Source organism: Arachis stenosperma, chromosome 4 (assembly GCF_014773155.1).
Source record: "Arachis stenosperma cultivar V10309 chromosome 4, arast.V10309.gnm1.PFL2, whole genome shotgun sequence".
In the NCBI taxonomy this organism is placed as follows: Eukaryota; Viridiplantae; Streptophyta; class Magnoliopsida; order Fabales; family Fabaceae; genus Arachis; species Arachis stenosperma.
Window position 1 is genome coordinate 71,843,442 of NC_080380.1, and position 11,398 is coordinate 71,854,839.

The following is an 11,398-nucleotide window of genomic DNA, read 5'->3' on the forward strand; positions in this document are numbered from 1 at the left end:
ATAATAATATATATTAATATATATACTTAAAATACATATTAACTAAATCCATATTTTAGGTGTATAATAGTTTAAGAGAAGACAAATAATTGATATTGAAAGCATATATGACGTATAAGGCATTACAAGTTATAGATATCTCTTTGTCTAAAATCAAAGACTAATGAATCATATCATGTTTAATCAAATGGCGACAAGTGTTGCTTCCCAATTTGAGGAGATAGCTTTGATTAGCTGTTATTTCCAAAACCCACACCAAAATGGAACATAGACGCACTCCCATCCAGATTCATCCATGTTACATATTCTTTGATCATAGATAGATTCATTGTCCATAATTTATATATAAATATGCTTTCCTCTCTCCTTAGTCTCCCTCTTTCCTGAGAGTAGACCCCTCTTGCAATGAATCTTTTCTTATCCTAAATTCATAATTCGTAAGTCATAAGGTGTGCATGTCTGAAATTACGAGAAAAAAGAAAAGAGTGTGATTTGTGTGTGAGAGAGAAATGGAAGGGAGTGGTTGCAAGAAAAGCTCAAAGGGAAAAAAAGATGACCTTTATCATGTTATTCATAAGGTACCTTATGGAGATACTCTCTATGTTAAAGCCAAGCATGCCCAGGTAATTTTTTTTTTTGGGATCAATTTGAATTTTGATTAGTCACTTGAATAAATTATGTATAATTTTATGGAACAAATGAAATTACTATTGTTTGCAGAAGTATTTCGAGTTTCATATTATAAAACCCTTTTTCAGTGATAACTATGCACTGCTCTTATAATTTTTTAAAAGATTTTGTTAAATGGTGCCCTAAGTATATAGGTTAACTATACCATAAAAAATATTTTATAAAAATTAATTTTTTTTATATTTTTAATGTATTAAATATATCAAAAATATTAAAAAAATTATTATTTTATTTTTAAAATGTGACACAAGTTAATTAAATTCTCTTTTAAATTTATTTTACATTTTTGAATTTCAATTCGATTGATAAATTGGATTATTAAAATAAAAAAAAATGATTTTATGATATGATATCTCAAATCATTAAAATGTGTGCCACCTCTTATTGCTATGGTTGTGAGGCCGACAAATCAAGTGACCAATGTCTATGATGATAATATCACCTTATTGCTAAAGCAAGCAAGTAATGCTATGTAAATTTTTTTTTCCTTTTAACAAGAACCTTATTTGGATATAAACTTTTGTGTTCATCTCCGTCTCTTATATATTGGTTTTGTTAAAAACAAAACGCTATTCCATTTCTTCGAAAATAACTATGATTCTTTTCTGTATCTAAATTTAATTTGTGTCTAAATGCTTATATATCTCAAGTAGTATATATAACGAACATAATTAAACACATGATTTAAGAAACGAATAATATAACTAACAGTTCTTGCATTCCATTTGCTGAAAAGTCTCCACTAACTAGGTTGCGAATAAGATCCACAATAATATCGTTCATATTAAACCATTCCTTTACCTTCCAATTTGCAAATTAAACTTGAAATAATTGGTACACAGCTTAGAGATTTAATAATCTTCTGCTTTTCGTCATTTAAATTTAAAGTCATATATGTTTGTTTGTTTGACTCTCATGAATTAAGAAACATTTCAAAGTACCAGTACACCAGTTATTTTAACCGTTGATCTCAATTATAAAAAATATATATAATATATATTAATTGAAATCAACCATTAAAATAACTGGTGCACCGGTATTCTCCAATGCACTTGAAATGTTTCCTATAATATAATGCCTTAGGTAAAAAGATATGCAGTAAATTTCCTTTTTAACCCTTATCTTTTTCTTTCTTCCCTTAAATTAAACAACCTGCACCCGATTCAATTTCATTATACGTCGCCAAACTTTACAGTCAAATGAGGATCACCGACACTGCCAAAAACGCATAACAGTGACACTGCCCGGAAAAAATAGAAAGGAAGATATCTATGCAACTCTAACATGTTATGATAATCCTTTCCTAAGTATATATCATCCACAGATTAATATTTAGTTATGCGATAATCACTCTATAATGATAATCATATGCAATAATATCTCGATTAATTTCGCAAAATAATAACACATTATTACATTATTATAGCATATATTTGTGTACACATTTTTCAGATATATATATATATATATATTAAATGTCTTTTCGATTCTTAATTATTTATTCGAAAGACAAAATATTTTTTTATAATTAAAAAATTCCTAATTAAACTTGGATGATTGAGACCTTTTAAAAATTTTAAATTGCGGAAAAGGCTTTGCCCTTAAAATTAAATAAATTGTGAGCAACTTGAGAAGGCATTTACTCGCACGTGTGTGTATAGTGTATATAGAGATATAAGTGAATGAATGAAGTAATTAATGGTTATTATTGTACATTGATCAGTTGGTAGATAAGGACCCAGAAGCAGCCATAGTGTTATTTTGGAAGGCGATAAATGCTGGAGATAAAGTGGATAGTGCCTTAAAGGACATGGCTGTTGTGATGAAGCAATTAGACAGATCCGAAGAAGCAATTGAAGCCATCAAATCTTTCAGAAGCCTTTGTTCCAAACATTCTCAAGAGTCACTTGATAATGTACTTCTTGACCTCTACAAGGTATATACATACATAGACTTGCTTTCAAAAGTGTATGTTAGTTCCACTTCATATAAAGTTTGACAGAATTATTATCCTCAATTGAGCTACCTAGCTTTTCTTTTCTTAGTTTTAACATAAAAATTAAATAAATTATTAGTTCTAATGATAAAAGGTTTATATCTTTACAATTTTAAATATAAAAATATAAACTAATTCGATATTATTCCATTAACAACTGTGTTAATTCCACAAAACTATAAAAAAAAAAATATTTGACAAGTTTTACTATGCAATGAAATATTCATTTCGGATAATTTTGTTGAATTAATGTAAGTTTGATGGGTATCAAATTAACTTACCTTTTTTAAGATTAAAATTATTAATAATCAAATTTTTATTGTTAACAGTGATAGTTTATTTAGTAACAAAGGAATGGAGGTCAGTAGTTTTTTGTTATAGCAATAAAGACCAATACTAGTAAATTATATCATTCAAGAAGTCTAAGGATTAAAATATATGTATGTTAAAATAGCTAGAGAAATGTAGATTTTCTTTATATTATTGTAGGTTATTGAATGAAAAATAATTAAATAATTAGAATATAAAATTAATAGAGTAATATTAGTAGTATAGAATTTTGAATTTCTTATTTTCTAAATTGAAACTTTCAAGTATAATGAACCACAAAAATTATTCTCATAAAAACATATTAGGTTATTTGAATATCTGAGGGGCCAAGGCTCCTGTTAAATTCATCACTGTATGAAATTCACTAATTTTTATGTGTATGTCCAATGGCTTAAGAACAATATATGTATTATTTAAAGTGACATCTTAATAGATTTCATAATTAATTAATAAATTTAATTCGTAATATATTCAATATTATGATTTGTTTATCATTCTGAAGAGTAAAAGGGATAATCATATATGTCATTTCATATTGTTACAAAGTAACATCTTAATAGAGATTTAGTTAATTAATAAACAAATCATGAATAATCTAATTGAGTGTTCGTGAAAGACAGAAATGTGGAAGAATTGACGAGCAAATTGAGTTGCTGAAGCGAAAGCTAAGACTAATCTACCAAGGTGAAGCTTTCAATGGAAGGACCACAAGGACTGCTCGCTCTCATGGCAAAAAGTTCCAAGTTTCTATCAAGCAAGAAACTGCAAGATTATTGGTATTTTTCATATTACATCATACATATTAACTCTTTTTATTTATCCTTTATCGCACTTTTTCATCATTACTACCTTTAATTTACTTTCGCTTACTTTTATTTTCGAAAAAATATATTTTTTGGGCCTAACGATTTTTTTTTAAAAAATATGTTTAATGTTTAATTTAATTTAATTTTGTTCATAACGTTTTTAATTTATAGATCAATTTTTTTTAATATTTTCGATTTGTGTTAAAATTACACGTAGATATTTTTAATTTTCTCATTAATATTTTAAATGGAGATAACATCTAATATTAATTTTGACATAAATTAAAAATATTAGGAATAAAATTAAATTAAATTAAACGTTAAATATATTAAAAAATTAACAAATATTAAAAATAAAAAACATATTTTACCTTTTTTCTTTTACAATTTTTTGTTTTTATTTTGATTTGATTGGAAATTTGAAATTAATAATATAAAAATTGGCATCATAATAATGAAAATTAAAAACAGAAAGGCAAAATATGCATTAAAATTGGTGATGCGTGCATTGTGGGAAATAATTTTGCATTTTATTTATTTTTGAGTGAGTGGGCAGAAAAATCTACCTTACAATAATGATAGGATAGAAAATTAATGTTGAAGGTATGATTGGATTTGTGCATTATTCATCCTTCACGTCCGACTATTCTCTTGCTGGACAGGTATGAATTGAATTATTAAGGTATCTTAATTTAATAATTTTAATTTTTGAAGAAAATAATATTATGATATAATTTCAAAATTTCTGATGATAAAAGAGTATAAAGCTTAATCTTGTGGCCCCATATTTTTTAAATAAAAAAGTAAATTAAATTTCAATATAAGGTATGGATGGACAGAACCTCATGGTTTGGATTGAAAAGAACCTCATGCATGAGTGGTGTTATAGAAGAAAACATACAATATAAATAATAGCTATCCATGAACAAGTTTTATTTATCTGAATATAAAAATGTTTTTATTTATGTTTTAACTAAAATAGTAAAGGGAAATTCTAATTTCTAACTGTGTTTTATTCTATATATATTTTTAGGGAAATTTGGGGTGGGCCTACATGCAAAAGGAGAACTACATGATGGCGGAGGTTGTATTCAAGAAAGCCCAAATGATAGATGCTGACGCCAACAAGGCTTGCAACTTGGTGGTGTGCCTCATGAGACAATCCCGTTATGAAGAAGCCTATTACATTCTTGAACATGTCTTGCATGAAAAGCTTCCTGGCTCCGATGAAACTAAGTCCAAGAAAAGAGCAGAGGAGTTGCTTTTGGAATTGAATTCAAATATCCCTCAATCACAATATCTGGATAATTTGGGCCTTGATGATGACTTTGTCAAAGGGATAGATGAATTGCTCACTGCATGGGGATCAAATAACAGATCCAGGAGGCTTCCTATATTTGAGGAAATCTCTTCGTTTAGAGATCAATTGGCATGTTAGTTAATTCTCAATCTTAGGTTATATGTTTCTTTTATTATTGTTTGTGTCATGTTTGTATATATTACTATATTAGTGTCATAGGTTGTTATTATTCTTAGTTTAGGTTTGCTGCAAAGAGGGGCTTTAATTTGTCTTTTCTGATCTAGTACGTAGTTTGTGCTTCCTCTACCCTTTTTTGTCTTCTTAAAATGATGAGGGAAGCCATGAAACCAATAAGGTTTGCTTGTATCTTGTTAGATGAATAATAGATATGAAGCGTTCCAATAATAAGCACCATCTTTGTGCATAAAAGATTGATGGTATGATATGAAATTCATTTTGTTACGTTGTTTCAGGTGCAAAAACAATCATCTATGATAATACTCTTTTACTTTTTTATTTTTATTTTTTTTTATGCTTATTAAGAGTGATCATGATTCATGAATATCGATTTTGAGAATAAAAAAGCAGCTTGGTCAAATGTCATGAAACACAAAAACAGCAATATTGGAACATTTGGAGCACTTATGAAACTCAAAAAAAAAAAAAAAAAAAAAAGATTCTGGGCTAACTAGTTATTGCTTCTGGTTAGACCAAGCCACAATATTGGATCCTAAGAAAACCAAAAAACTAGTAGTTGCGCAAACATCATCTAAATCAGATTCCCAATGAGAATCAACAAATGCAAGGATTTTGAAGTCAAAGTAGGTGTTTCGAGAGTTACCTGAAACGGTGATTTGGGACTGAACGTGAGATTCAGATCACTTTGTATGGCAGCGTTCGACTTGTTGATTCCGAGGTGTCGCCTGTCCGAGTTCCTCGTGAGGAGGTGGGGATGGTACCTGCAAGAGACTCCAATACTTAAGTTAGCAAGGGTTTTTAGGCAAATTTTTAGTAGATTAAAACGTGAATTATAATTGAGGGGTGTCAGTGTATTTATAGTAGAGTCATTGACCACTTTTGTTGGAGTTGTTCCATCTTTATTGATATATAACCATTCCCTTTATCTTGGGTGTTTTATTGAGTTCACCCTTCTAGATGAAGTGGCGAGATTCCTGGAGGCAGTTACTTGCTTTGGGAAAGTAGAGCTAGGCTTGCTTGATGGTGTCCAATGATGAGGGAAAAACGTTTCCACACAAACTCGCCGGCAAGTGTACCGGTTCGCATCAAGTAGTAATAATTCACAAGAGTGAGCTCGATCCCACAGGGATTGATGGATTGAGCAACTTTAGTTAGGTGATGAATTTAGTTAAGCGAATATTTGATGATTTGAGTGAAACTTGATTAACAGAAGTAAAATTGCAAGAAAATAAAAGGGAGAATGAAAATGGGATGAATCTTAAAGTGCAGAAGAAGTAAATTGCAGAAACTTAAAGTGCAAGAAAGTAAACAAGTTGAAACTTAAACTGCAAGAAAGGTAAATGACTAAAACTTAAAGTGCAAGAAATGTAACTTGCTGAATCTAAATTGCTAGGAAACTTAAATTGCATGAAGAATAGAGGGATTTTGGGTACTGGGATTCAAAACAAAGCTGGAATTGTAAATTGAAGTAAATCAGAAAACTATGAGATGAAGAGAAATTGCAGAAGAACCAAAATAGAATTGAAAAATTGTAGAAGAATCAAAACAGCAAGAGAGCTTAACTCAATTATGAAATCCTAAAAAGAAATTGACAAGTGCAGAAGAGTAACAAGAACAGAAAGCAAATCTAGATCTCAATTACTCTCTTGACCAAACAGAAGATTCCGATCCAATTTCCGATTCTTAGAACTATAAAAAGGAAAAGTATAAGATGATTCTCAGATGAAGAATTTTAGTGGAGTTCTTCAATCTGAGTTCAAAAACAAAAATTAGAAAATAGAAGTTGCAGAAGAAAGAAAATGAACAAAGAAAACATAGATCTGATCCCAATTCCCCCAATTCTAAAATTCTAAAAGGAAAATTAAAAGAGAGCTAAAAAAAAGGTCCTTCTCAAATCAAACTTGCTCTTATTTATACACTTTCTATTTCCATCATTTAACACTTGAAGTGGGCTTTTTGGTTTGGCCTTGAATGAGAGTGGGTCAGGGGTGTTTGGTGAAGCTCCCAGTGGAACGCTGGTGCACGAAATTGCAATCACACTTTTGCAATCCCGCACAACTAACCAGCAAGTGCACTGGGTCGTCCAAGTAATACCTTGCGTGAGCAAGGGTCGATCCCACGGAGATTGTCGGCTTGAATCAAGCTATGGTTATCTTGTAAATCCTAGTCAGGATATCAGAAATTATCAGGATTGATTGTGAAAAGCAAAAGAACATGAAATGGTTACTTGTTTTGCAGTAATGGAGAATAGGTTGAGGTTTGGAGATGCTCCATCTTCTGAGTCTCTGCTTTCCTACTGTCTTCTTCATCAAACACGCAAGTCTCCTTCCATGGCAAGCTGTGTGTAGGGTTTCACCGTTGTCAGTGGCTACCTCCCATCCTCTCATTGGAACGATTCCTAATGCCCTGTCACGGCACGACATTCCATATGTCGGTTCTCAATCAGACCGGAGTAGAATCCAGTGATTCTTTTGGCGTCTGTCACTAACGCCCCGCCTTCAGGAGATTGAAGCACGTCACAGTCATTCAGTCATTGAATCCTACTCAGAATACCACAGACAAGGTTTAGACCTTCCGGATTCTCTTGAATGCCGCCATCAGTCTAGCTTATACCACGAAGATTCCGATAAAAGAATCCAAGAGATAACTACTTAGTCTAAGATAGAACAGAGGTGGTTGTCAGGCACATGTTCATAGTTGAGAATGATGATGATTGTCACTGATCATCACATTCATCCGGATTAAGAACAAGTATTATCTTAGAATGGAAGCAAGCATGATTGAATGAGAAACAGTAGTAATTGCATTAATCCATCAAGACACAGCAGAGCTCCTCACCCCCAACCATGGGGTTTAGAGACTCATGCTGTGGAAGAAAAGGTGTACAATGTCATAAGGTCGCATTCCGTCCTGATTACAAAGTCAAAAGGTCCTATAAGTAGTAAACTAGTATCCTAAGGTTTACAGAAATGAGTAAATGACAGAAAAATCCACTTCCGGGCCCACTTGGTGTGTGCTTGGGCTGAGCATTGAAGCTTTTATGTGTAGAGACGTTTTCTGGAGTTAAACGCCAGTTCTCATGCCAGTTTGGGCGTTTAACTCCAAGTTTATGCCAGTTCCGGCGTTTAACGCTGGAATTTCTGAGGCCGGTTTGCTACGCAGGTTTGGGCCATCAAATCTTGGGCAAAGTATGGACTATTATATATTGCTGGAAAGCCCTGGATGTCTACTTTCCAACGCCGTTGAGAGCGCGCCAATTGGGCTTCTGTAGCTCCAGAAAATCCGCTTCGAGTGCAGGGAGGTCAGAATCCAACAGCATCTGCAGTCCTTTTCAGTCTCTGGATCAGATTTTTGCTCAGAACCTTCAATTTCAGTCAGAAAATACCTGAAATCACAGAAAAACACACAAACTCATAGTAAAGTCCAGAAAAGTGAATTTTAATTAAAAACTAATAAAAATATACTAAAAACTAACTAAAAGATACTAAAAACATACTAAAAATAATGCCAAAAAGTGTACAAATTATCCGCTCATCACAACACCAAACTTAAATTGTTGCTTGTCCCCAAGCAACTGAAAATCAAAATAGGATAAAAAGAAGAGAATATACTATAGATTCCAAAATATCAAAGAAACATAGTTCCAATTAGATGAGCGGGACTAGTAGCTTTTTGCCTCCGAACAGTTTTGGCATCTCACTCTATCCTTTGAAGTTCAGAATGATTGGCATCTATGAGAACTCAGAACTCAGATAATGTTATTGATTCTCCTAGTTAAGTATGATGATTCTTGAACATAGCTACTATATGAGTCTTGGCTGTGGCCCAAAGCACTCTGTCTTCCAGTATTACCACCGGATACACACATGCCACAGACACATAATTGGGTGAACCTTTTCAGATTGTGACTCAGCTTTGCTAAAGTCCCCAATTAGAGGTGTCCAGGGTTCTTAAGCACACTCTTGTTGCCTTGGATCACAACTCCATTTCTTTTCTTTTTCTTTTTCTTTTCTCTTTTTTTTTTTTTCGAAATTTTTTTTTTTTGTATTCACTGCTTTTTCTTGCTTCAAGAATCAATTTGATGATTTTTCAGATCCTCAATAACAGTTCTCTTTCTCCTCATTCTTTCAAGAGCCAACAAATTTAACATTCTTAAAAACAACAAATTCAAGAGACATATGCACTATTCAAGCATTCATTCAGAAAACAAAAAGTATTGTCACCACATCAAACTAATTCAACTGGTTTCAGAGATAAATTTTGAAACCCTGTACTTCTTGTTCTTTTGTGATTAAAGCATTTTTCTTTTAAGAGAGGTGATGGATTCATAGGACATTCATAACTTTAAGGCATAACTTTAATTTATTAATTATGAATTAAAAACAAGACTCAAAAATAGATATAGAATGAGACTAGAAAAACGAAAAATAAAAACAAAATAAAGGAAAATAAAAAAAACGAAAAACAGAGGCTCCTAATGATAGAGGTTTTCACAGAGTTAGGACTCAACAACCTTGATTTTGAGAAGTGGATGCTCCCTCAGCTTGAGAGGAGAGCTTTTGGCGTTTCAACTCTTGGAGTTCACGCCCCTGCTTCTCTTGTTCCTTCAGCAATTTGCAGAGCATGCAATTCTGATTCTGCTGTTCTTCCTTCAGTTGCTCCATAGTCTCTTGCAGCTTGTTAATAGATGCTTCTAGGCTGGACCAGTAGTCAATTCTTGGGAATTCAGGGAGGAATTCCTGCGCCCTCCTCTTGATGGAGTTGTCTTGCACTTGTCCTTCCATTGACTTCTTGGTGATTGGGTGTTCAATGGGTATGAACTCATCTACTCCCATCTTCACCCCAGCCTCTTTACAGAGCAAGGAAATCAAGCTTGGGTAAGCCAGTTTGGCCTCAGTGGAATTCTTATTTGCAATGGTGTAGATCTCACAAGCAATCACATGATGAACCTCCACTTCTTTTCCAAGCATAATGCAGTGAATCATCACTGCTCTCTTGATGGTGACCTCAGAACGGTTGCTAGTGGGCAATATGGAACGCCCAATAAAGTCTAGCCAACCTCTTGCAATTGGCTTGAGGTCTCCCCTCTTGAGTTGGTTTGGGACACCCTTTGAATTGGTTATCCACTTAGTCCCAGGGAGGCAGATGTCCTCTAGAACTTGATCCAAACCTTTATCTACTCTCACCATCCTCCTATTGAAGGAATCAGGATCATCTTGTAGTTGAGGTAGTTTGAAGATTTCTCTTATTTTGTCCAGATGGAAGTACATAACTTTCCCTCTGACCATGGTTCTGTGGGTATGGTAAGCGGTTCCAGTCATTCTTTGCTTATCTGTTAGCCACAGATTTGAGTAGAATTCCTGAACCATGTTCCTTCCAACCTTTGTCTCAGGATTGGTCAGAACTTCCCAACCTCTGTTTCGAATTTGCTCTTGGATCTCCGGATATTCATCTTCTTTCAGATCAAATTTAACTTCCGGGATCACTGACCTCAGACCCATTATTTTGTGATAATGGTCTTCATGTTCTTTGGTTAAGAACTTCTCTTCATTCCAAAGATTCTTTGGATTAGTCTCTTTCTTTCCTCTTGAGTTGGTTTGTTTTCCCTTGGGAGCCATGATCTTGATAGATCTTAGCTTAGTGATCACGGAAAAGCACACCAAACTTAGAGGTTTTGCTTGTCCTCAAGCAAAAAGAAAAGAAAGAAGAGAGAGAGAGAGAGAGGAAATTCGAATGGTGTGAGGAAGGAGGGGTGAGGAACGTTCATTTATAGAGTGGGGGGAGGAGAATTTCGAAAACAAAAGAGAGATTTGAAAGGAAATTTGAAAAGATTTGAAAAAATTTGAGAAAAGGGTGAGTTTTTGAAGAAGATTTGAGATTATTTTGAAATAGATTTGAAGAATGGTTTTGATTTGTGAAGATTTGAAAGTGAATGATGAAAGGGTGAAGTGCATTTTTGTAGAAGATTATGGGTAAAAAGAGGAAAGTTTGAAAAAATTTGAGTTGAAAACAAAAATGTGGTCCCCCCACCTTTCTGGCGTTAAACGCCCAGAATGGCACCCATTCTGGCGTTTAACG

At 33.0% G+C, this 11,398-nt stretch overlaps 1 protein-coding gene across 1 annotated transcript; it reads left to right on the forward strand.

Moving 5' to 3' along the window:
- The first annotated feature begins 372 nt into the window (after positions 1–372).
- On the forward strand, positions 373–5,636 carry LOC130976506 (protein SULFUR DEFICIENCY-INDUCED 1-like). Its single transcript, XM_057901385.1, has 4 exons — positions 373–623; positions 2,414–2,626; positions 3,637–3,792; positions 4,856–5,636. The coding sequence occupies exons 1-4, from the start codon at positions 510–512 to the stop codon at positions 5,258–5,260; spliced, it is 888 nt and encodes a 295-aa protein (XP_057757368.1). The 5' UTR covers positions 373–509; the 3' UTR covers positions 5,261–5,636.
- The last annotated feature ends 5,762 nt before the right edge of the window (positions 5,637–11,398 follow it).

Coding starts and splice junctions, on each gene's coding strand:
- LOC130976506 (XM_057901385.1), top strand. CDS start 510: ATGGAAGGGAGTGGTTGCAAGAAAAGCTCAAAGGGAAAAAAAGATGAC. Junction 624..2,413: donor TTAAAGCCAAGCATGCCCAG/GTAATTTTTTTT, acceptor TACATTGATCAG/TTGGTAGATAAGGACCCAGA. Junction 2,627..3,636: donor TACTTCTTGACCTCTACAAG/GTATATACATAC, acceptor CGTGAAAGACAG/AAATGTGGAAGAATTGACGA.